The sequence below is a fragment of the Quercus lobata genome, chromosome 9 (genome assembly GCF_001633185.2).
Source record: "Quercus lobata isolate SW786 chromosome 9, ValleyOak3.0 Primary Assembly, whole genome shotgun sequence".
Lineage (NCBI taxonomy): Eukaryota > Viridiplantae > Streptophyta > Magnoliopsida > Fagales > Fagaceae > Quercus > Quercus lobata.
In genome coordinates, this window is record NC_044912.1 from 4,761,733 (window position 1) to 4,788,393 (window position 26,661).

The following is a 26,661-nucleotide window of genomic DNA, read 5'->3' on the forward strand; positions in this document are numbered from 1 at the left end:
ATCTAGTTCTTAAACCCACTTCTTTAAAAATTCATTGTATTGGGCTAGTTGGGCTTGAGACCTTTCGTCCAATAGGAGAAGCACTCGAACCCAGTCTCTACAATTGGTGCCGTCTATGGGGAGAACTTATGTGTTAGTAAGGACAACAACCAGGCATGGTAGGGCCTCATCAAGCAGGCTCCCATCAGCCCAAACCAGCCAAATCCTAACAACAGGGTAACTTCCCTAACCCCAAACATGATCGAAATGAAGAGAATGGGAGGTTTTGAGAGGGAAGCGTAAACACCACTCAAACCAACAGGAGCCACTCTCGCGCGGGCAGCCAGTGCTTTAGAGACAAAATAACAACTGGGCCTCATAGCAGGAAGAAGTTAGGAGCCATATGTCTTAGAAATAGAACGATAAGCGGACCATGCAACGAGAAATAGACGATTTGAAGAGAAAGCTGCACCATGCACAGTGTTGAGGTCTAAAAAAGGGTCATAATAAAATAAGCCCAAAACAGAAGAACAAGTCAAGCCCAAAAGGAAAAATTCAGGCTAAGCCCAAAGCAATAGATACGGAAGACCCATGGGGGAATAAAAGAAAGGCCCAGAGGATCCTGAAACCCAGAAAAGAAAGAAGCATCCAAAAAAGAGACCACGGCAAAGTATAAAGAAGCAAGGATCCTCAGGAACAATCAATAGGCATGGATCCCTTCAGGCACAAAGAAAAAGGAAGACTGGGACAGATCGATAGAAAGAAGACAGAAGAAGAAAACAAGAAATAAAAGCAAAAAACGCGAGCGACCTCTCATGGCACAGACAGAAAAGGCCTCGGGGAATCAGGACAGGGAAGAAGAATGATAACAAACGACTTTCAAAAATGGCAGAACAGGATTCCGCCCAAATAGGAAAGAAAGGGAAAAGAGGAAGACGCCAGAAATGGGGATGCCGAGAAGGGCATACCTCAGCACGTCCCGAAGAGGATAGCTAACCAGAAGCTTTCGAAAGAATCAGAACCAAAAGAAGGAAAGAATGAGAGAAAACGGAAAAGGGACTTACCGAGACGATGGGGACAGGACATGCTCTGTTTGCAAAAGAACAAAACAGGGGAACCAACGGTTCCCCGGGAAGCCCAGAAAACTCCATTATAAAAGGAGGGGATGGGTTGTGAAGAAGGCAGCGAGAAAAAAAGAAAGAAACACAAGAAAGAAGAGATTTTCTAGGAAAAACTATCAGAAAAATCTGTGCAGAAAGAAAAATACTAAGGGAAAAACAAATATTGCTTCCCGATCTCCTGTAAAGGCCACTATTGCACATACTCGGATTCAACGAGAATCAAACTTTGCAAGTTTTGAAGGCTGAAATAGCCATTCAAGGCTGCAATTTTTGAGCTTGATTGGACCTTGTATCACGTCCTAGTGAGCTTTCTGTAATCAAACAGATAATGTATTAATGAAACACTGCTTCATAATTCCCAGGATCCCCACAGTACTTTTTTTTTTTTTATCGTCTTGCTAATCCTGTTTTCTTTCCTTCTGAACTTACGTTGTTAATTTTTGGCACTCTTCGATATCCTTGTTTGTCATTTTTCTTTATATTGTCAGGAGTATTCTCTGCATTCACTTGATTCTTAAACAGCTCGTTAGCTGCGGTGAGTCAAGGCCCGGTCCACCAAATCCTTCCTTTTCATTTAGGCCCGGGATCCTTGGGCCTGAGTGTCACGAAAAAGGCACCCTCACACACAGCAAAGGCAATCTCGTTCCAGGCTTGACGCGCCCTCTGACGATGAAAGTGACGACGACTATAGACAAAAATCGAGGACTCCCCCAAGTGAAACCTTCTCCCATGAAGAAGAATACTACCGGAGGCGTAGGCGCAGAAACCCATCTCCTAGGGGCTTGGGAAACGATGCCATGAGCAGGACGTTGGATCAACTCTCCAAGTCACCTTTCACGCATCACATAGAAGGGGCCGTACTCCCTCGATGGTTCCAGCAGCTAACCTCCGCCATTTACAACGGTAGAACAGACCCAGTGAAGCACGTGAGCCAGTTCAACCAAAGGATGACTGTCCATTCTAGAAACGAAGCGCTAATGTGCAAGGTTTTCCCATCCAGCTTGGGACCAGTGGCGATGAGGTGGTTTAATGGCTTAAAGACGAACTCCATAGATTTAGATTCGTATAGGCAGCTAACCTAGGCTTTTGGCTCCCGCTTCATTACGAACCGCAGAGCCCCTTGGCCTTTGAGCGCTTTGTTGTCGCTTTCCATGCACGACAGAGAAACCTTAAAGGCCTACTCGAACAGATATTGGGAGATGTACAACGAAATGGAAGACAATTTTGATGACGTCACCATTATCACTTTCAAAAATAGTCTCCCAGCCGATCACGGCCTAAGAAAGTCTCTGACTGGCAAACCCACCACCAACATGCGCCAATTGATGGATCGGATCGACAAGTACAAGCGAGTGGATGAAAACCAGTTGTAGGGAAGAGGAAAAGAGAAGGTTATTCCTCAGGAGAAGAGGGATTTCAGGTCGGACCGGTATAGCAGCAACTGCCCTAGGAGGGACCTCGTAGGGCAACCCGGAACAACTAATGCACAGACTGTCAATGCCGTATTCAGAGAACCAGTGCATTAGGTGTTGGAAAAAATCAAGAACAAGTCATACTTTAGGTGGCCGAATAAGATGGCGGGAGAACCCTTGAGGCACGATCAGAACTTTTATTGCTAATACCACCAAGACCATAGGTATACCACAGAGAACTACAAGAACCTTTGGAACCACCTGGACCAGCTAGTCCGGGAAGGAAAGCTAAAATACCTTCTGCATCATTCTAGTGGTCATCAAAGCCATCAAGAAGCCAGGAGGGATGCTGCCCTGAGGCCACCCACAGGAACGATCAATGTAATCGTGGCCGTGCCAGGGAGAACAAGCACACGCCCTGCACGAGTGTTATCGGTGGCACAATTGCCTGCCGAGGAGTCCCAACCACAGTCGAAGAGGGCCACAATGAATTTTTGTCTCGTTTTGAGTTTTTCAGAGGAAGACAAGATCGGAACCATCCAACCCCACGACGATGCGCTGCTGATCACCCTCAGAATCGGGGACTACGATGTAAGAAGAGTGATGGTAGATGGCGGTAGTGCGGCCGAGGTTATGTACCCTGACCTCTACAAGGGGCTGGGGTTAAAACCAGAAGACTTGATGCCCTACAACTCCCTTCTGATGAGCTTCGATGGGAAACTTGTCATCCCAATGGGCATGATTAGGCTGCCTATTCAGACCGGCCCAGAGATAGTGAAGGTGAACTTTATCGTGGTGGACATCTACTCCCCCTATACGGCCATCGTCGGTAGACCTTGGCTCCACACCTTAGGAGCTGTTGCTTCCTCGTTGCACCAGAAGATGAAATTCCCATCGGGGGACCAAGTTTTTGAAATCCGTGATTGCCAACCCACGGTGAGGCAGTGCGTAGTAGCGGCCGTCTCACATCGGCTTGACGCGGAGTCCTCGGCCTCTGGAAGAGGTGGTTATTGGTGGTGACCCGGAGAAATTCTTCCGAGTAGGGGCTCAGCTACCTCTTCAGGAGAATGAGGAGCTTATTGAGTTTCTTACAAGAAATATTGATGTATTTACATGGGATACCTGCGATGCCCCTGGGATTGACCTAGCCTTCATCTGCCATCACCTCAATGTCAAACCGGCCATCACTCCCAAGAAGCAACCACTTCGTCGCCCGTCAAAAGAGCATGCCGATGCGATTAGGGACGAAGTGATGATGCTTAAGCATGCGGGGGCTATCAAGGAAGTCTTATACCCCGAATGGCTGGCCAATACTGTGGTGGTCAAGAAGAAAAGTGGGAAATGATGAGTTTGCGTGAACTTCACAGACCTAAATAAGGCGTGTCCTAAGGACCCCTTCCCAATGCCTCGGATAGACCAGCTAGTGGGTGCCACAGCATGCCATCCTCAGATGAGCTTCTTAGATGCCTTTCAAGGCTATCATCAACTACCACCAGCGTTGGAGGATCAAGAGAAAACGACCTTCGTGACACCAACTGGGAATTACCACTATAAGGTAATGTCGTTTGATTTGAAGAATGCGGGATCCACTTATCAAAGGATGATGACAAGAATGTTCGAACCACAGTTGGGCAAGAGTATCGAAATCTATGTCGATGACATGATGGTGAAAAGTAAAGTGGTGTCCGAGCATTTAGGGGACCTCGGCAGCACCTTTGGGGTCTTGAGGAAGCATAAGTTTTGCTTGAATGCTTCCAAGTGCTCATTTGGCGTGGGGTCGGGCAAGTTTTTGGGCTACATGGTTACTCATAGGGGAATCGAGGTTAACCCCGACCAGATCAAGGCTATAAACTACTTGAAACTGCCACAAAACGCAAAAGAGGTCCAATAGCTTACCGGGATGATCACCACCTGCAATTGGTTCATTTCCAGGTCGGTGGATAGATGTAGACCGTTCTATCTCTTGATCAATAAGTGGAAGGGGTTTGAGTGGTCTGAGGACTGTGTTGTGGCCTTCCAGCAACTCAAGGACTACCTATCCAGGCCACCTATCATGTCCAGTCCCGAGGTTGATGAAGTTCTGTACGCATACATTGCTGTAGCCCCCCATGTAGTGAGCTTGGTGCTAATACGGGATGACAATGGCATCCAAAAGCTGGTCTATTACGTGAGTAAGTCATTGCATGAGCTTGGTCCACGCTACGCGAAAGCTTCCCCATTATTTCCAAGCCCACACAGTGGTTGTCCTAACCCAACTACCCTTGAAGTCTGTACTTCGAACCACCAATTACATTGGAAGGATTGCCATATGGAGCATAATTCTAGGAGCTTTTGACATCAAATACATGCCTCGGACCTCTATAAAGGGCCAGGTCTTAGCTGACTTAGTAGCCGAATTTGCTGAACCCTCAGTAGAAATAGTGGCAAAGGAGCAGAACATGGATGAAAAATCGGTTGGAGTAATCTCTATGCCAAAACCCACGTGTTGGAAGGTGTATGTTGATGGCACGGCAAATCAAAGGGGTTCCGGAGTGGGGCTAGTCCTGATATCTCTCGAGAAAACCATAATAGAGAAGTCCTTGAGACTCAGGTTCCTAACCACGAATAACGAGGCCGAATATGAGGCCCTACTACAAGGAATTGCCATGGTACAGAAAATAGGAGGAAAAACAGTGGAGATGTTCTCGGACTTAAGACTGGTAGTGGGCCAGGTAAAGGGAGAATTAGAGGCCAAAAATGCAAGGATGCAAAAATATTTAAGCTGGGTCAAACACTTACAGCCGGGCTTCGACTTTTTCAGCTTGTCGTATGTCCCCAGAAGTGGAAACACTCATGCAGATTCGCTGGCCACGCTTGCCACATCCTCGGCAGGGAATCTACCTCGAATTATTCTCGTCGAGCACCTGGACAGAGCGAATGAAGTAGTCAGAGGCATGATCCATGTTCATGAAGTCAGAGTGGGCCCTAGCTGGATGGACCCTATTGTGAAGTTCCTCAAAGATGACATCTTGCCCAAGGAAAAGTCGGAGGCAGAGAAAATACGAAGAAAAGCTCCTCAGTTTTGGTTGTCCGAGGACTACAAATTGTACAAATGCTTATATTCCGGGCCATATTTACTGTGTGTTCACCCTGAGGCATCAGAACTACTGCTTGAGGAGCTGCACGAAGGGATATGCGGGAGTCAAACCGGAGGGAGATCTCTGTCGCACCGAGCCATTATCCAGGGATATTGGTGGCCGGGGATGCAGAAGGAAGCCCTGGAGTATGTTAAAAAGTGTGATCAGTGCCAAAGATTCGCCTCGAATATTCATCAGCCAGGCGGGCTCCTCAACCCTCTGTCCAGTCCGTGGTTGTTTGCCCAGTGGGGCCTGGATATTGTAGGACATTTCCTAAAGGCAGTAGTAAATAAGAGATACCTACTAGTCGACACAGATTACTTCACCAAATGGGTTGAAGCTAAGCCTCTGGCCAACATCAGGGACGTGGACGCTAAGAAATTCGTCTGGAGAAACATTGTTACACGATTCGGGGTCCCTCGCACCCTCATTTCAGACAATGGACTCCAGTTTGACAGCAAGGCCTTCAAAAGATACTGCTGCGAGCTGAGGATCACTAACAGGTACTCAACTCCAGCCTATCCTCAAGGAAACGGGCAAGCCGAGGCCGTCAACAAGGTCATAGTTTGCGGGCTTAAGAAGAGATTGGATGAAGCCAAGGGAAGATGGGTGGAAGAGCTACCGCACGTCCAATGGACCTATCAGACTACATCACGGTGGTCAACAGGGGAGACACCTTTTGCCATGACCTATGGGACCGAGGTTGTTATCCCTTTAAAGGCAAACTTCCCAACACTAAGGGCGAGCTCATTCACCTCGGATAGTAACGACAAACTACTGGGGAAGAACCTAGATCTGATTGACGAATGAAGAGAAAAGGCAATGGTCCAGTTGGCCTACTACCATCAGAAGCTTAAACAGGGATATGATGCCAACGTGAAGCTTAGACGGCTAGCGCCAGGGGACTTAGTGCTGAGGAAAGTTGTGGGTGCTGCCAAAAATCCATCATGGGGAAAGCTTGGACCCAGCTGGGAAGGGCCATATTGAATTACCTCAGTGGTGAGAATAGGAGTATACTACCTAGAAGACTTAGATGAAAAAACTGTACCCCGTCCATGGAATGTAAATAACCTGAGAAGGTATTATTATTAATAAAAGCGTTTATCTAGTTCAAATTTTAAGTCCATCTTAATTACACGTCTCGCATTCTAGCAATCATCTAAGTACTAGACAGAACCAAGGTTTTGCATTGTCCTTGGATTCAAACCTATGGGGAAACTAGCTACTCCAAGAAAATCTAAGTACTAGACAGAATCAAGGTCTTGCATGGTCCTCGGATCCAAACTTATGGGGAAATTAGTTACTCCAAGAAAATCTAAGTACTAGACAGAACCAAGGTCTTGCATGGTCCTTGGACTCAAACTTATGGGGAAACTAGCTACTCCAAGAAAATCTAAGTACTGGACAGAACCAAGGTCTTGCATGGTCCTCGGACTCAAATCTTTGGGAAAACTAGCTACTTCAAGATTTGTAAAAGCTGTGGATATGACCTAAGTGCACGCTCGGCACCTCGGATTATACACTTAGCCCCCTAGAAGTATGGGTAGATGCAAACTAAGCGTCCCCTTGATGCCGGTAAGTCAGAATTTGGGGATCTAATTTCAAATTTACTATGTGCACGACCATTCATACCCATTAGGATAACTAATTCACAAGCCACGAGATTCACAGTAATAGTAATATCAGTGATGGTAATAAACGCATGATTCAAAAGAAAAAGGAAGAAAGGAATTTCATGCATATAATCGAAAATTTTAGTTACAAACAAATTCCAAGGTTCTTAAAACAGAAGCAAACTAACTAAAAACTAAACTAAAAAAACCAATACAAAAGTCGGTCGGGACCCCTACTTCTTCAACTTTATTTTGGTCCCTTCCTTGGGAAGCTGAGCAAGGTTGGCATCAGGACCCTAGGAGACATCCCCTTCCTTGGGAAGCTGAGTAGGATTGGCTTCGGGATCCTGAGTGACATCAGCCGGGGAAATAGACTGAAGGGGTTGAACCAAGAGAGGTGGCTCCTCGGTGTAAGAGTCCTTAGCGCTGACTATAGAACCAGCAGCTTCCTAGGGCGCTTCAGGGTTAGAACCCCCACTTGTTTCTGTCACCCCAGGAAGCTCGCCCCTTTCGGATGGCTCGTTGGTGGTGGGCACGGCCAGGGCAACCTCAACCTCCTCTGAAGTGCTTACAGTCTCAGAGTTGGTAGGGGCGGTCTCACTGATGGCCGGAGGATAGTATACCTTCTCTGCCTTCCACAGGTCGAATGAAGCCTCCACCCTAGCTTGTTTGAGGGCTTTATTCCATACTTGGGAGCAGTAAAACTAGCACACCCCAGGGATTTGAGCCTTGAGAATGGCCTAGGGATTAGCCACCCCCGTGTCATAGGCCTCCTCCTCGGCTTTCTCCTTGGAGGTTTCAGCCTCCGTTTTGGCAAATTCAGCCTCCGTCTTAGCCCTTAGGGCTTCGTCCCTAGCCCATTCCACAACGTTTTTGGTCTCCTCCGCCTCAATCAGTTTCTTTTTAAGATCAACAATCTGCTCCTTAGCAATTCTCAGCTGATCTTCAGTTTCAAGTAGGCGCTTTGTCTGGGTTTCGGCCTATTTTTGGGCACCTAACAGGCTTGCCTCAACACTGTCCCTGACCCTGATTATCTCTTTCAGATCCTCCCTAGCCTTAGAGAGGTCAGCCTCGGAGATCTTGAGGGTCTGAATAGCGTCCACGCGCTTGTTACGTTCAGCCTCCAAGGACCTGCTCTGCTCCTTAGCCTCATCCTCCAGCCTATAAGTGGCCTGGACGGCCTGCCAATTGGAACAAACACACTATGAATGGAAATTAAGGAGCAAAAATCAACGGAGTCACAAGTATCAAAAGCCTTACCATGGCCAAGTATCTCTTCATGCTGAGGAAGACCTCCTGCCTCCTCATATTCTTCAACTCTTCCATGTCAGTGGGGAGGAGTAGGGTCCTCTCCAACGCGTTGGCCACATAAGCGCCTTCGCCGCCTCGAAAGTCCCTCAGAGAGGCATTTTCCATCAACGGCTCCCCGTGGAGCATTGGGACAGGTTGCCAAGCCTCGGGCGCAGATCGAGCATCGACCTTTTTGCCCTGGCCTTCATGCCCAATCTTTAGTTGCTTTTGAGGCCAAGGGGCCTCACCCTTCTCTTGAGATGTGCGAGACTTCTCCCCATCCATTGACTCCTTACCCTTGGAATTCTTCTTCCTCTTTAGGTCGATGGGCTCAGGCCGAGGAGGTAGAGTCGATTGGGCAGAAGTAGGAAGTTTGGATTGGGGAGAGGGTGGTTGTAATCGAGAAGGAGAAGACCTGGTCCGAATAGGTTGAGGTTGTGGAGGAGAAGGAGGAGGGTTGGATTGTGACTTCCCTGGCGTATCCTACCCCGGTTGGCCCTCAATTAGGTCAAATAGGCTTGCCTGAGGCTTCCTTTTAAAACCCATTTTCGCCTGAGAAGATGTCCCCGCTGATAAGAGATCCGCCTCGGATAGGTCGGGGTCACCCAAATCACCAGAAGGATCCTTGGACGGACTAGCTTGGTCAAACACATCGAACCCTTCTTCGGGCAAACCCAAATCACTCTTGACCTTCGCTGCTTGGTGGGACGAAGAAGAGCTGACCAATGAGATGCCCTTTAGAACAGGGGATCCTTCGGGGATCAGAAACCCGTGCTCTACCACAGTGATTTTCTAAAGCCGAGGATCGCTAGCCCTGATCATGTACTTTGAGGTGTCGAATGACCTCTGGATAGGATCGTACCCCAAGATTTTGTGAGCGGCCCTGACTTGGTTGTCCTCCTCGTTTACAAAAACTGCCACCCTGAGAATAGTCTCCAAGTCTTCCCTATTGGTCAAATGGAAGTGCCGTTGAAAGGCGTGTGGATATGCAAAAAGAAGACATGTTCATGTTAGTAATCGAACCGTGCAAATCATGATGGCAAGAAAGATCATCCCTCTCCTACTCTCGATACCCCACCTGGCTCCCCCTCCACCGTTGGGTAAGGAAGGCCATCGTGCTACTCCCCTGACACAATGAGAAAGTCCTTGTTTAACCCTTTGCTGGACTCGGGAAGGCACTGAAAAAGCCGAACCTTATCGTCCCTCGTCTTCATATAGTAGGATTTGCCCTTTAGGAGTTGGAGGTTGTAGCACCAGTTTACGTCGTGGTGCGTTAATCTTAGCCCCATCTTCTCGTTTAAGGCATCCACACAACCCAGGATCCTAAACACGTTAGCAACACACTGGGTGGAAGCTAATCGGAAGTGCCAAAGGTAATTTCTCATTACTGGCCCCATGGGGATTCTCACACTTCCTTCTATAAAGGCGAGTATAGGAATCACCACCTCGCCTGTTTTTCTCCTAAAGTGCCATTCCCTTCCTCACAGTACCTCAAACCCACATTGGGGGGTATCCTATAATCAGCGATGAATTTTTCCATTGCCTCTTCGGTCTCAACCAACTTTTTTAATTTACCCATCTCTAAAAACCGCTAAAGAGACTTAGGGGATGACAAAAGAAGGAGAGGAACAAGAGAAAGATAAACTTAGAAGAGAGAAGACGCAAGTTGGAGAGAGGAGAAAACTTACAGAAATGAGGAAAAGCTCCTCGGACAGGCTTTTTATGCTGGAAAGAGACTTGAGTTTGGCTAGAAGTTTGACTGAACTCAGGATATGTGAGTTTGGCTAGAAGTTTGACTGAACTCAGGATATGTGCGCAGGAACTCTTAAGTGCAAAGGTAAAGAGACAAGTTCGTTCAAATGGGTATTTAAACCTCCCATTAAAAATAACCGTGCGGGTTTTCCCGCCCATAAAGGTGAGGAAATCTCCACCGTTAGATCACCATTGCACCGTTGAACGTGGGGAGCACAGGGCCGCCAGCATTTAATGAGAACACGCTTCAGTTATCAAGACGCCAGGAACGTGTCTCGGGCAGATGAAGAGGCTCTGGCATTGATGAAGGACAAGACTTGACAAGCCATAATAGAGGCCCGATGTCATCAAAACCCTCTTCTCTGTCCGAGGAGCCAGACAACAGGATTTTGAGGGACTATTGTGGGGCCAAAGAACTTAGCAACCTCGGCCCACTTTGTACTGAGCCCAAAGCCCGTGCCGAGGAGGGAAAATGCCCGAAGACGTACAAAGAAAGCCCAAATGGTCTAGAGACGTTGCTGAGGACGATCCTGTCCTCGGCACTCCAGACCCCAGGAGGAATGGACGACACGCCATCAAAGGTAGCTTCCCAGGGCGCCCCTAGGAGAAGGATAAGTATAGTAAGATATCCATAGGCGTATGGCGCAGGAGCAATCCAAGGGGAAAACTGTCACCTCTGAATTGAATACACCTAACTAACGTTTTGGCCGCATTAATGAGAAAATGACCCCTGAACAGCGCAGCCTTGGTTGCCGCAACTCACAGAGTGTTTGGGAAGGTGGCTGATGGGACGAGCACTCGAATAGTGACCTGTATGATCAACAGATGGAGAGCCAAGATCGACTGGAAAGAAGTATATAATGTGAGAAACCCTCCAAGAATGGGGAATCGCAGAAATAGAGCAGGAGGAGAGAAAAAGGAGAAGAACGGTGTCAGTCTGCATGGTGTTGAAAACCACTGTAACCTAATACTGAAAGTAGAAGAAGAATAATACTAAGCTCCTCGGACGAAACGCCCGAGGACAAAATTCCATACTTTTAAACCATTTATTTATTGTTCAGCCCGCATCTAACCATGTCTCGTGATTGTGGTTCAGACTAAGATCTAGTTCTTAAACCCATTTCTCTAAAAATTCATTGTATTGGGCTAGTTGGGCTTGAGACCTTTCGTCCAATAGGAGGAGCACTTGAACCTAGTCCCTACAAAATTTATCCCATAAAAAAATTTAATAGTATTTTTTTCATATAAAAATGAATTTAACTAAGACGCTTGAATTTATCCTTTGGCTACTTAATTTTAAGTTTTAACAAAAGACTTATAAAAAATAAAAACCATGCATTAAAAAACTCGACAATTCAAATAAAATCATGCACTTCAATATTTTTCTATAAAAACTATCTTTTTTTTTGGTTTAACTAAGTTTTTTAATTTTTTTATTATTATTACAAATCTAGCATTTTATTTTGTATCAACTTGAAATTTCACACAATTCGATGGTTTGGCTGATCAACCACTATTCTTGTATAGTTTTAGTAGCTGCAATCTCAATTGTTGCATGCACACATTACTTAATGATATTTATAATTACCTTCTTATTTGATTATATCGCAATTTAATTTGCATCACATTTTAAGATTTGGACATAATTGTTAAAGTATTAACTATTAACCACTCACAATTTCATTTTAGTCTAAACAATTAAGAAGATAAAATTTAACAATTGAAAAAAAAAAATTCATCAGACTAAAATTTGATTAAGCCAAACCACAATATTTTAATTTAAAAAAAAAAAAAGGAAAATGTGAAATCTCAAATTTGTTAATTAAACATAATCCAAACAAATTTTATATAATCAAAATTTGAAAAAAATCCAATTTTAATAGTTAAAAATTCAGTAAAATGTATTTAAAATATGTTAATTAAAAAGCTAATTTAATGATACTGAACATTTTTTTTTTAAAATTGTAATTTTTAAATTTAAGGACCAAAGACAAGTGTGTTTAGGTTTTACTTATTTTTATTTGCTTTTATTTAGGGAAAAACCCTAAAATAGTGAACCAGATCGCTGACCAGTCACCGTCCTTATATTTCCCTCCACAAACCCTAAACCCCTCTTTTTCTCTCCCTATTTACTCTCATTCAGCGCCTCAAAACTCAGACCCATCTCTCTCTCTCTCTCTGTGTTATTGCCTCAAAGAGTGCAGAGTCTCTTTGAAGTCATGGCTTTGGTAAGCTCTCACAAATCTCTCCTCTGCCCTGTGTTTTTTTGCCAAAAATTTTCACTTCAAGCTTGCATTTTGATGCCCATTTAGATCTGCATTCGTGTTTATTTTGTTGGGTCTTTGTTAATCCAATTGGGTTTTGTTTTGTTTAATTTAATTTTTTGTTTTGTTTTTTTTTTTTGGTTTTTGTTGGGTTTGTGTATATCTGATTGGTTTATGGGAAAAGTCTCAAAGAGAGGAAAAGAAATTACCTTTTGAATTGATGTTTCAATTCAATTGATGGGTTTTATTTAGTTTTTGATTTGCTTCTTAATTAGTCATGGATTTGTTTTGTCTGTACAGTTGTTGTTTAGGTTTTAGATGGCAATGTGGGAATTTTGAATTGATAAATTGAGTGTATTTGGTTCAAAATTTTGGATTTGAATGTGATTAGTTTTCTTTTTATGTTGAACTACGAAATTATTGACACCAAATGGAAATGGAGAAATCTAGGTTCATGTCAATTCATTTTTTCGGATGAAGAAGAATTGAATCTAGATTCTAAGAGTAAACGAACATGTGATTGTGGGTTTTCTCTTTGTATTTGTAAATGAAAGTTGCTAAAAACATGAATCAAACTGATTTAGATCAGTAGATGTGACATTTATTAAGATCCTGTAGTTTTAGATTCAAAGGATAATGATCCTTCAATCAAGCATTAGTTGTGAGGACACATGGTAATAATCAACATCAGAATTATCTTGAGTGCATGATGTAACTGCATGCATGGAAAATAGTTTTATGTAATGTATGTGTTTGGTTAACTTTAGGTCCTGCATGCGGGGTGCACCAACAAGAATGCTTTTAAGGCACTTATTGCTGCGGAGTACAGTGGAGTCGAAGTTGAATTGGTGAAGGATTTTGAAATGGGTGTGTCAAACAAAACTCCTGAGTTTCTCAAGATGAACCCAATTGGAAAGGTGGCCTTCTTTTGTGGAGACAATGTCTTTTACAAGCCATATGTTTCTTATGTGTTTTCCTGAGAAAAAGGTCTCTTGTTGTGTAGGTTCCTGTGCTTGAGACACCTGATGGTCCTGTATTTGAGAGTAATGCCATTGCACGCTATGGTAAGGCTGTCTTTTAAACTACATTTGTTATACTTTGAAGGCTGTTTTAAGATTTGAATTTCATTGTTGGTTATTACTTTCTGCAGTGACACGCGTGAAGGCTGATAATCCTCTCTATGGCTCTTCACTGATTGAATATGTAAGTGGTGTGAGGATTGTCTGGGTATCAAAATATTTTTTTGATGCTTCCTATTAAAATCTTTTGTGTTTACTCTGATACTTTTTTTTTTAAAAGTTGGAGTCCATATGAAATATTCTATATCTGTTGGTATATAAAGGGCTTGTTTGGTTTGGATGTTTAAAGTGTTTAAATCTTGTGGATCTCAATTCTAATTCTAATAAGAGTCACTCATATCACACAACTAAGTTTTTTTCCCTATATTATTGCTATTATTTTCATAATGCTAACATTCTTGTAAATTTTTTCATGTCACATGTGCTTCCTGTTGAATTGGAGACACTTGACATTTCTGTTTTGCAACCTTGTTTCGGCAGGCCCATATTGAACAGTGGATTGATTTTGCTTCAATGGAAATTGATGCTAACATATCGCGCTGGTTATACCCACGATGCGGTTTTATGGTTTACCTTCCACCGGTTAGTCAAGTTATACTTTTGCTTATTCTGTTCTCTTAACATACTTAAATATCATCTATCTGGAAATAGTGGAACTTTTTCATTTAAAACTTAGCTCTTAACTTCCTGTTATCTGCGTGAAGGCTGAAGAAGCTGCAATTGCTGCACTGAAGAGAGCACTAGATGCTTTGAATACGCATCTTGCTTCCAACACTTACCTTGTTGGGCATTCTGTGACACTTGCTGATATCATTATGACTTGTAACTTGTATACCGGATTTGGCCGGATCTTGACTAAGAGTTTTACCTCTGAATTCCCTCATATAGAGAGGTACTTTTGGACCTTAGTTAATCAGCCAAATTTCCAGAAGATATTGGGTGAGGTGAAGCAAGTTGAATCTATTCCACCTGTTCAGTCCACAAAGAAGCCTTCACAGCCAAAAGAACCTGCAAAACCTAAGGAGGTCAAGAAAGAAGCAGCGCCACCTAAAGCAGAAGAGGCTGCTGAGGAGGAAGAGGCACCCAAGCCCAAAGCAAAGAATCCTCTTGATCTTTTGCCCCCTAGCAAGATGATTCTGGATGAATGGAAAAGGCTGTACTCGAACACAAAGACTAATTTCCGTGAGGTTGCAATTAAAGGTATATCCCATATATAAGCCTTTTCTTGCCTGTGCATTTGAGTGGATTCATTTTAATGCCAGTTTGTGAATGTGGTTGCTTTTGGTAATAATAGTTATGAGTATGCCAGTGTGAAGTGGTTTGTCATGTCTCTTTTGTTTGTTTGTTCGATTGTTTGTTTTTTCTATTTCCCTTTACTTGTTTTTTTATCCAAAGCTTTGTCTTAGTAATTTTATTTTGGCTCTGTATTTGTAAAATTATACTTTCTTTGTCCCATGTTGTCTTTCCACCTTAGTAGGTCAAACTTTTTAAGGGGGTATCATTTAATGCATACTATTGATATTTAAAAATCACTAGTTTCCTATCAAAAAAAAAAACCACTAGTTTCCAATATTTTCCTTCTTAATATAAACTCAAATAATGCATATGGAAAACAAATATTGATTTTTCAAATAAAGCAAAGGGTAAGTTAGGAATGTATTAGAGTAGCTGATTCTGTGTCTAAAATTGCGACTTGGCCAGAAGAATCTACTGCAGCAATATCTATCCACCTTTATGAATTCTAACCCCAACCAGCATGACAAGGCTGAATTTATTAGAACCTGTTATGCATGTTACTAAGGGAAAAAAAAAAGATTGGTTGGGCTTCAATATCTAATATAAAATTTTAAAAGTTGATGTTACTTGCAATGTTTTATTCCCAATTCAAAATTCCCCTATTATGATTTTTATGGAGTTTATAGTTCAGGGATGTTCATACTTCATATTATGCAATTTCATTTTACTTATAAAAGGAAAACGAATTTTATATCACTTAAGATTTGGAACTTCCATCGATCAATCTTGATGTGTGTGTGTGTGTGTGTGTGTATTCCTTTCTATTAGCAGTTTTACTTTTTCATACTTCTACTTTAATTTATTCACCTGTTCTATAACTGTTCGCTTGGTGTATGCACTTCTGGGCCTTCTTGGTGTATGAGATTTGATAATTTAATCCTTTTGCAGTCTTGTTAGTTCACATTTGTGTGTGTGTGTGTTATTAGTGCTGTTAAGCAGTGCATGTGTGTCTGTGTGTGATATGTATAATAATTGGATTGCTGTATGTGTTTTTTCATCTTTGCTTCCTCTTGCAGGGTTTTGGGACATGTTTGATCCTGAAGGCTACTCCCTTTGGTTCTGTGATTACAAGTATAATGATGAGAATACTGTATCGTTCGTTACTTTGAACAAGGTGGGGGGTTTCCTGCAACGTATGGATTTGGCTCGTAAGTATGCATTTGGGAAGATGCTGATTATTGGCTCAGAGCCTCCATTCAAGGTGCAAGGGTTGTGGCTCTTCCGTGGAACAGAAATTCCTCAATTCATTATTGATGAGTGTTATGATATGGAATTGTACGAATGGAAGAAGGTTGACATTAATGACGAAGCCCAGAAGGAGCGTGTCAGTCAAATGATTGAAGATTGTGAGCCTTTTGAGGGGGAGGCTTTACTGGATGCCAAGTGCTTCAAGTGATAAGGATATACTACTGAGAAGTAGATCAATTGTTATACGGTCCTCTTTATGACAAGCTTCAATTCAAATTTTCTTGGTTTTTGCTCCAGACAAAATTGGTTCTTTTCTCATATTTTTGCAGTAGTAGTTAAATGACACTGGTATCATCTTATGTTTTTTGGTCTCATGACAATGTGGTGGGATATCGATAGACGCATTGAATTATATTAGGTAATGGTGTTAGCTCATTGTAATAAGCATAAAAGCATTAATGGTAACCTTCAGATCAGAGCACACTGATCCAATAGGTCTTACCAGTTCAACTCCAATTTTATGGGACTAGCACAACACCCATTTTCTTTCTAATTCTAGCTTTTGAAGTTATGCTGCTTTTTTATATTTATATGTGTCTTTTTTAGTTCTTTTGGCAGTTGCAATGTATTAATATATCTGGGAGCGCAAGCTCAGGTGCTTATTCCTCCATTAATCATGTTGGAGCTTACCTTGGTCTCCTGTAAATGTATTGAGAGGTTGCAATGACAGTCACTGGGAATTCCGCACGAGGCACGCACATTTAAGATTAAAAATGTGGCATTTTGGGTTATGTATTCGTTTTACATTTGTAATGGCTTATAGTTACTAGAACAGTTCTTTGTGGTGCATCTCTGGTTATTGTGACAACAGGGCTGCGAAATAAATTATAGAATGATTAGTAAGTAGTCTAGAGGATCCAACTCCATCTAACTAACTAAGAAAAAACACCACCCCCGTAAGAGATGCTTTCATTACAAAGTTTAAAATTTGGTGCCCTAAACTATATGTTCCCAGAGAAGTTAATGCAACCCATGAGTTAGGCTAGTGGATTCCTACTTGCCCCTTGATTATGTAGGGATCAGAATGATCTAAAGTTATTTGGAGAATTATATACTTGTGGACTCCTATTCATTTAAATCCAACTTAAACAATTTGAATATAATTATGTTAATGTCTATTTAAAAAAAAAAACAAGACATGAGTTATCACTTTTACTAAAAGACACTTATTATCACATGGTTACTGGAGCTTTTAAAGCAATGCTAAAGAGCTTGCTTAAATTGGTATTAAAAAAGTGAAATTTTGATTTGACATGAATTTTGAAATTTTCAAGTTTTTTGGGTAAAAATATTATGCACAAAAAATAAATTTATCAATCGAATAGTAAATAAGTCTTTCAAATTTTACATTTAAGATGAAAAGCTTGTCCGGCCAAGTCCTTATATTTCCCTCCACTACTATATACTCTCGTAGAGGTCTTCAAAAGTCAAAACTCAGACCTTTCTCTCCCTCTCTCGCCTCAAAGAGTGCAGAGTCTCTTTAAAGCCATGCCTTTGGTAAAGCTCTCAGAAAGCTCTCTCTTCTGCCCTCTTTTTTTTTTTTTTTTGCAAAAAAATTTCACTTCTAGTTTGCATTCTGATGCCCATCTGCATTCATGCTTATTTTGTTGGGTCTCTGTTGAATCCAATTGGGTTTTGTTTAATCGGTTTTTCGTTGATTCCTGTATATCTGATTGGCTAATGAGAAAATACTCAAAGAGAGGAAAATAATTGACTTTATGAATTGACCTTTGGATTCAAGTGTTGGGTTTTGTTTAGTTTTTTTATTTTCTTCATATTTAGTCATGAATTTGTTTTGTTTGTACTGTTGTTTAGGTTTTAGATGGCAATGTGGAAATTTTGGATTGATAAATGGGGAGTGTATTTGGTTCAAATCTTTGGATTTCAATGTGATTAGTTTTCTTTGTATTTTGAACTACGAAATTGGAGACATGAAGTGGAAATCTAGGTTCATGTCGATTCATTTTTCGGATGAAGAAGAATTGAATCTAGATTCGAAGAGTAAACAAATACGTGATTGCGGGTTTTCTCTTTATTTGTAAATGAAGGTTGTTAAGAACATGAATCAAACTGATGTAGATTTGACATTTATTAAGAGCCTTTAGTTTTAGATTCAAAGGATATGATATCCTTCGATCAAGCATTTGTTGTGAGGATACATGGTAATAATCAACATCAGAATTAACTTGAGTGCATGATGTAACTTCATGCTATAGAAAATGGTTTTATGTAATGTATATGTTTGGTTAACTTTAGGTCCTGCATGCGGGGAGCACCAACAAGTATCCTTTCAAGGCACTTATTGCTGCAGAGTATAGTGGAGTAAAAGTTAAATTGGTGAAGGATTTTGAAATGGGTGTATCGAACAAAACTCCTGAGTTTATGAAGATGAACCCAATTGGAAAGGTGGGCTTCTTTAGTATAGACAATGTCTTATACAAGCCATTTTTTTCTTATGTGTTTCCTGAGAAAAGGTCTCTTGTTGTGTAGGTTCCTGTGCTTGAGACACCTGATGGTCCTGTATTTGAGAGTAATGCCATTGCACGCTATGGTAAGGCTATCTTTTAAACTATATTTGTTACACTTTGAAGGCTGTTGTAAGATTTGAATATCATTGTTGGCTATTACTTTCTGCAGTGACACGCGTGAAGGCTGATAATCCTCTCTATGGCTCTTCACTGATTGAATATGTAAGTGGTGTGAGGATTGTCTGGGTATTAAAAGATTTGTTTGTTGCTTCCTATGTTCTCAAGTTTGCAGGGTTTAAAATCTTATGTTGGTTTATAAAGGGCTTGTTTGGTTCGGATGTTTAAAAGTGATTAAATCTTAAAATTTGATTCAATTAGTTTTTCCCCCTCAAGATACTGCTTGGTAAACTCAAATATAGTATAGGATTGAAGGTTTTTAAAAGGAAAAGTAATAAGGACAAAGTTTCCCTACAAACTCCCACTAAAAAATCAACATGACTACTGTAATGACCACATCCCAATTGTATAAATATTGTCTACTTTAGGGCCCATGCACCTCATGGTTTTGTTCTCTCTTAAAGCACATAGTAATGGGGGAAAAGATCTCTACGTATTAAAGGGAGATCACTCCTTATAAGCACATCAAAGTAAACAATATTTATACAATGAGGGTGGGATCGTTACAGATGGAATCAAAGTGTGCTTATAAGAAGTGATCTTTTTTCAATGTGTAGAGACCTTTTCCCCTACTACTGTGTGCTTTGGGGGAAGAACAAAACCATGAGGGGTATGGACCCCGAAGTAGACAATATTTACACAGTTGGGGTGGGGTCTTTATAGCTACATATTTTGAAAATTTAATCGTTAAATTACACATTCTTAATGTTCTTAACATGCATGTCAAATTTCATTCAAGTTGGATGTTATCTTCTATTTGATCCATAAACTTATTTTTATGCATAATTTAAGACTATGAAAACTTGAAAATTAAAGATTTGATTGATAACATAACTATTGATTTTTGATCTTTTTTAAATTTTGCAAGTATGGAGGATATAATAAGAAAATGCAATCTAATGATGAATTTGTCAAAAGTCACATCCAATAAAAAGATATAGAGGAAGTTTGTAGCCATTGCCTACAAACTAATAGCATTATAAGATAATATTGTTCCATAAACTTTGTTCAATTAATAATATCATTATAAGACAATTGTTTACTCAAAAATGAAAAAAGTTTGTGGATTTGGATTCTAATTCTAATAAGAGCACCCATATCACACAACTAGATTTCCCCCCCTATATTATTGCTATTGTTTTCATAATGCTACCATTCTTGTAAATTTTTCATGTGCTTCCTGTTGAATGGAGACACTTTTGACATTTCTGTTTTGCAACCTTGTTTTGGCAGGCCCATATTGAACAGTGGATTGATTTTTCTTGAATGGAAATTGCTGCTAACATAGCACGCTGGTATTACCCACGATGGGGTTTAATGGCGTACCTTCCACTGGTTAGTCAAGTTCTGCTTTTGCTTATTTTGTTCTCTTAACATACTTAAATATATTTTCATCTATCTGGAAATAGTGGAACTTTTTCATTTATAATTTAGCTCTTAACTTTCTGGTATTTGCATGAAGGCTGAAGAAGCTGCAATTGCTGCACTGAAGAGAGCACTACTAGATGCTTTGAATACGCATCTTACTTCCAACACTTACCTTGTTGGACATTCTGTGACACTGGCTGATATCATTACGACTTGTAACTTGTATACCGGATTTGACCTGATCTTGACTAAGAGTTTTACCTCTGAATTCCCTCATGTAGAGAGGTACTTTTGGACCTTGGTTAATCAGCCAACTTTCTAGGAGATATTGGGTGAGGTTAAGCAAGTTGAATCTATTCCACCTGTTCAGTCCACAAAGAAGCCTTCACAGCCAAAAGAACCTGCAAAACCTAAGGAGGTCAAGAAAGAAGCAGTACCACCTAAAGCAGAAGAGGCTGCTGAGGAGGAAGAGGCACCCAAGCCCAAAGCAAAGAATCCTCTTGATCTTTTGCCTCCTAGCAAGATGATTCTGGATGAATGGAAAAGGCTGTACTCGAACACAAAGACTAATTTTCGTGAAGTTGCAATTAAAGGTATATCCCGTATATAAGCCTTTTCCTGCCGGTGCATATGAGTGGATTCATTTTAATGTTAGTTTATGAATGTGGTTGCTTTTGGTAATAATAGTTATGAGTATGCCGGTGTGAAGTGGTTTGTCATTTCTCTTTTGTTTGTTTGTTAGTTTTGTTTTGTTTTTTTTTTTTTCTATTTCCCTTTACTTTGTTTTTTTATTCAGAGCTTTGTCTTATTAATTTTATTTAGGTTCTGTATTTGTAAAATTATACTTTCTTTGTCCCATGTTGTTTGTCCACCTTAGTAATCAAACTTTTTAAGGGGTATCATTTAATACATACTGTTTATATTTAAAAATCACTAGTTTCCAATATTGCCCTTCTTAATATAAACTCAAATAAAGCATATAGAAAACAAATATTGATTTTCAACTAAAGCAAAGGGTAAGTTAGGAGCATATTAGAGTAGCTGATTATTTGACTAAAATTGCGACTTGGCCAGAAGAATCTACTGCAGCCATACCTATCCACCTTTATGATTTCTAACCCAACCAGCATGATAAGGCTGAATTTATTAGAACCTGTCATGCATGATATTAAGGAAAAAAAGTTTGGTTGCATGCTTTTTTTAGAGATGTAATGAAGGTTATTTAAGAAGGTTTAGTGGGTAGTCTCCTTGTGCAGTTCCAAGTAGACCCCTGAATGAAATGCCGAAGTGGGATTTTGGTTGGGCTTTAATATCTAATATAAAATTTTAAAAGTTGACATTTTTGGCTACTTGCAATGTTTTATTCCCAATTCAAAATTCCCCTATTATGATTTTTATGTAGTCTATAGTTCAGAGATGTTCATACTTCATATTATATCACTTGAGATTTGGAACTTCCATCAATCAATCTTGATCGTTTCTTGAACCTACTTATATATATTCCTTTATTCTAGCAGTTCTACTTTTTCATACTAGTACTATAATTTATTCACCTGTTCTATAACTGTTTGCTTGGTTTATGCACTCCTGGGCCTTCTTGGTGTATGAGATTTAATAATTTAATCCTTTTGCAGTCTTGTTAGTTCACATTTGTGTGTGTTTTAGAACTCTGGTTATTTAGTGCTGTTAAGCAGTGCATGTGTGTCTGTGTGATATATAATAATTGGATTGCTGTATGTGTTTTTTCATCTTTACTTCCTCTTGCAGGGTTTTGGGACATGTTTGATCCTGAAGGCTACTCCCTTTGGTTCTGTGATTACAAGTATAATGATGAGAATACTGTATCGTTTGTTACATTGAACAAGGTGGGTGGTTTCCTGCAACGTATGGATTTGGCTCGTAAGTATGCATTTGGGAAGATGCTGATTATTGGCTCAAAGCCTCCATTCAAGGTGCAAGGGTTGTGGCTCTTCCGCGGAACAGAAATTCCTCATTTCATTATTGATGAGTGTTATGATATGGAATTGTATGAATGGAAGAAGGTTGACATTAATGACGAAGCCCAGAAGGAGCGTGTCAGTCAAATGATTGAAGATTGTGAGCCTTTTGAGGGGGAGGCTTTACTGGATGCCAAGTGCTTCAAGTGATAAGGATATACGACTGAGTATTGAGAAGTAGATCTAATGTTATAGGGTCCTCTTTATGACAAGCTTCAATTCAAATTTTCTAGGTTTTTGCTCCAGACAAAATTGGTTCTTTTCTCACATGTTTGCATTAGTTGTTAAATGACACTGGTATCATCTTACGTTTTTTGGTCTCGTGACAATGTAATGGGATATCGGTAGGCGCATTGAATTATATTCGGTAATGGTGTTAGCTCATTGTAATAAGCTTAAAAGCATTAATGGTAAGCTGTGGATCAGAGCACACTGATCCAAGAGGTCTTAAGCAGTTCAACTCTAATTTTATGGGACTAGCACAACACCCATCTTCTTTCTAATTCTAGCATATGAAGTTATTTTGCTTTTTTACATTTATATTTGTGTTTTTTTTTTTTTAGTTCATTTAGCGGTTGCTATGTGTTAATACATCTGGGAGAGCAAGCTCAGGTTATTGTTCCTCCATTAATCATGTTGGAGCTTACCTTGCTCTCCTATAATTGCATTGAGAGGTTGCAATGACAGTCACTGAGAATTCTGCACGAGACACGCATATTTATGATTAAAAATGAGGCCTTTTTCTCTTTTATGTAATCGTTTTAAATTTGTAACGTGGGTTTCTCATAGATACTATAACAGTGCTTTGTGGTGCCTCTATGGTTGTTATGACAACAGTGTTACAGTGCGAAATAACGTGCAATGATTGAGATGTAGAGAGGATCCAACTTTACCTAACTACCTAACTAATTAAATAAAAAATAAAAATTTCTGCCTTTGTAAGAGATGCTTTCATTACAAAGTTTAAAATTTCAAATGAAGCCCTACATTCTGCATTCCCAGAGAAGTTAAAGGTACCCATAACTTAGGCTTTTAAATGTTGCCCTCCATGACGTTAAAGGAAACTCATAACTTAGGCTAATGGACGTGAATTCCTTCTATTTGTCCTTGATTATGCAGGATTGGAATCATCTAAAATTTCTAGGAGAATTGTTCTTGTAGAGTTTTTATTCATTAAGGAAAATGTTAACAAGAACCGGGAGATTCTCATTAAGGTTGAGTTATTGTGAGATCCAATTAATAAAAAATTGGCATGAATGAATGAGGGGCTAGAAACAGTTAAAGTGATAAGTGTGGAACTTAAAAGCATGGTTTTAAAAACCGGACCAACTAATCCGATCGGTTCAGGCACTAGTCCAGTCCAGTAAAAACCTCAAAACTAGACAAAACAAGGTTGTACCAGGAACCAAAGGCAAAAACAATTTTACTCCCAATAAGTTAATGTGTTACTCTTTGGAGAAAATTGCCTTTTGTAAGAGACGCTTTCATTAAAAAGTTTAAAATTTTAAATGGTATCCTACATTATGTGTTCTCATAGAACTTAAAGGCAAATCCATAACTTAGGCCAGTGGATGTGGATTCCTCTTCCTTATCCTTGATTATGTCGAGATGAGAATCATCTAAAATTTCTAGGAGAATTATCCTTGTGGATTCCTATTCATTTAAATCCAACTTAAAATTCATCAAAAAAAAAAAAAAATCCAACTTAAACAAAATTTGATTATAACTATATTAATATCTATTTATATTATTAATCACATAACCAAATCCAATAATTTATGTATTTTTCAATATAAAATAATGTTTAAAAAATGCAAGTCACAACTTGAGCTTTGAAAGCAGAGTATGTATGCAATATATATTCCAAATTTCTTGCCATTTGTTGAAATAGGTGAAATATATATAGTTATTCTATTACCATAATTTTATTTACACAATAATAAAATAAATTAAACATATATCCAAAAAGATATATATAAATTAAACAAGTACATAATAACTATTTACTCCTTTAGATTCTGCCCACTAGCGAGTCAAATTCACATTGTAGGCAGCCAGGGAGAGTCAACATTGTAACGCCGAGACCCATCACGACTTTGGAGTTGCAGTTGTTGTACATAACGTAACTACATATTTATTAGCTGATGGTAACAAGAAAGAATTCCAAAATGGGCACATAGGTCGTTGTCCTTTTTTCAATTTTCTTTATTCCCAAACAGAGAAAAAGAGAGAAACAGAGAGAGAGAGAGAGAGAGAGAGATGAGTAGAATTCCAAACCTAAGATCTCTGCAATCCCTTTTCCTCTTTTGCTTGATCTCTCTGCAATTCATTTCAGGTCTCTCTCTCTCTCTCTCTCTTTGTCATTATTATTTCAATGTCTGAATTTCACTATTTTGTTCAAACATATATATTTTTTGTTTGTTTATGATGAAAAAGACAAAACCGTACAAGAATTAGAAACCAAAGAACATAGAGAGTAGTGGGTGCTTTTATGTTGTTCTGTACAAGAATCTCTCAGTTGGGTCTCAGATCAACTACTTTTAGCTTTGCGTTGGCCAATTGTTTTTGGGTTTTCTTGGAATGAATAGAAAAAGTAGGAAATGCATGGTTAAGGAATTGAAAAGTTTTGATTTTTTTCTTCTTCTCTTATTAGTTCTATGTAATTAGCATGTTTAATTTCATTGCTTTTCTGCGCAAATTTGCTTGTGAAAGCATAAAAAAGTAGCTCTAGAATTCGAACTAACTGATGCATAAAACTAAAGATTTGATTTTTCTTTTTCTTTTTCTACTTTTTCTTTGCAATCAAATATATAGGTGGGGTGTTTTGCATGTTATGGAACCTTGCCAATTAGGGACAATATAACTGGCTTTTTAGTTGTTTTTAATTTGGATTTTATTTTCTGATAGATACGGTAGGATTTGAAACTTATGGTTCCATCCATGATAATTGCCTTTTATTATCAGGCCATGAACTAGATTAGAACCTAGTTCCTCATTCAATGATAACAGATCTTACTAGTTAAGCTAATTGGGACCAACTTTAGTTTGGGAAAATGAATGTAGACGAATTAGATATAAAATAAAATTCCAGTTCAATTATATTTTTGGTTCAGCTTATATCAGAACAGAACCAATTCCGTGGTTTACCAGACATCACCTAATTGCTCATTGTAGATACAATTTACCTAGTAACATGACTTGGTTTCATTCTGTTACTCTATAGTTAGATGGGCTTGGTTCAGGTGATATGTATTGTTTGGAAATGAAAATTACATTAAAAGAAGTTTAATTTAAAACTCAAAGTTGTTTTCTTTGTTTTCAGTTTCATCAATATCTAAACAAAGGGTTTAATTTGTTATTTCGTGATTTATCTAACAATTTGTGTGTATTTGAAGGCTTTGCGAATGATTCTCCAAGTGCAAAAGATGAAAATAATGCTGGGAGTCATGGTGCTTCGGGTAGTTCTGTAGGTATCAAGATAGTTATTGTATGCCTGGGTTTGGTGGCAGTTTTTGCTTTTGCTGTGTTTTTATTCAAGATATGGCAGAAAAAGAAGAGAGAAGAGCAGCATGCTCGTCTTCTAAAGCTGTTTGAGGATGATGATGAGCTTGAGGTTGAACTTGGTATTCGGGACTGAGATCCTTTCTCATTCATGTATTGACTGTAATCAAGAGGTGCGCCTCATGGCTTTTGTTTTGCCTTTCATTAGTAGCAATCACTGCTTTGTTGATATAGGTTGTTTGAAACTTTATATTTATAGCTTTTTCTGCATTATATCTTTATTGAATACTGGTTTGTAGATCTTATACTGATTATACTTATAGGTGATCTATTCCAAGGGATTGTTGGTTTTTCCAAGAAATGAGTTTTGTTGTGAACTTAGATTTTTCAAGGCTTTGGCATTACGGTTCTACTAGCTCCACTTCATCCCCCCCTCCCCCCCCCCCCCCCATTCTATGTGTTACTGTCATTTTTGTATGTTATCATTTCCTGCCTCTAGTACATCTTATTGTGAAACAATGATGTTATTGCACCCCACATATTTGCACGATGATAGCAAATCAGCAAGGTCTATCATTTTATACTTATACAAATTAAAATACAATGTAAGAATATAAATGCACCACCTCTATCTAGCTTGTAAGAATAACCCATGAACTGTATATGGACATTGGACAAGCAGGGTAAAATTAGTTGTTGGAGAACACATTGGAGAAAGTATAAACACCTTCCAAATTTACATCCCAGATAATGGATGATTTCACCCCTTTTCACTAATTGGTCAACTTCCAGATACATTTTCAGCATTTATAACCTTAAGCTATCCTCACCAAGCTTTTGGATACATTGCATGATGGTGATTTATAAGCAATTCTACTTTCAACTTGCATTTGAGAAGGAAATGGTATATTCTGTCATATGATTGAGAGTATTTAAGACTTTTAAGGATTTTGATCATTATCTGTGGGGACCCTGAGTTT

The 26,661-nt window shown here is 39.7% G+C and overlaps 3 protein-coding genes and 1 pseudogene across 3 annotated transcripts; all 4 read left to right on the forward strand.

Moving 5' to 3' along the window:
- The first annotated feature begins 2,998 nt into the window (after positions 1-2,998).
- On the forward strand, positions 2,999-3,857 carry LOC115961091. Its single transcript, XM_031080133.1, has 2 exons — positions 2,999-3,431; positions 3,556-3,857. Exons 1-2 carry the CDS (start codon positions 2,999-3,001, stop codon positions 3,855-3,857), a joined length of 735 nt encoding a protein of 244 aa, XP_030935993.1.
- Positions 3,858-12,366: 8,509 nt separating this feature from the next.
- On the forward strand, positions 12,367-16,715 carry LOC115961035 (elongation factor 1-gamma 2-like). Its single transcript, XM_031080085.1, has 7 exons — positions 12,367-12,511; positions 13,315-13,464; positions 13,551-13,611; positions 13,698-13,750; positions 14,107-14,208; positions 14,331-14,826; positions 15,939-16,715. The coding sequence occupies exons 1-7, from the start codon at positions 12,503-12,505 to the stop codon at positions 16,316-16,318; spliced, it is 1,251 nt and encodes a 416-aa protein (XP_030935945.1). The 5' UTR covers positions 12,367-12,502; the 3' UTR covers positions 16,319-16,715.
- Positions 16,716-17,584: 869 nt separating this feature from the next.
- Positions 17,585-22,675, forward strand: LOC115960592 (annotated as a pseudogene).
- Positions 22,676-24,306: 1,631 nt separating this feature from the next.
- Positions 24,307-26,096, forward strand: LOC115959746. Its single transcript, XM_031078279.1, has 2 exons — positions 24,307-24,515; positions 25,576-26,096. The coding sequence occupies exons 1-2, from the start codon at positions 24,440-24,442 to the stop codon at positions 25,815-25,817; spliced, it is 318 nt and encodes a 105-aa protein (XP_030934139.1). The 5' UTR covers positions 24,307-24,439; the 3' UTR covers positions 25,818-26,096.
- Positions 26,097-26,661: the final 565 nt, after the last annotated feature.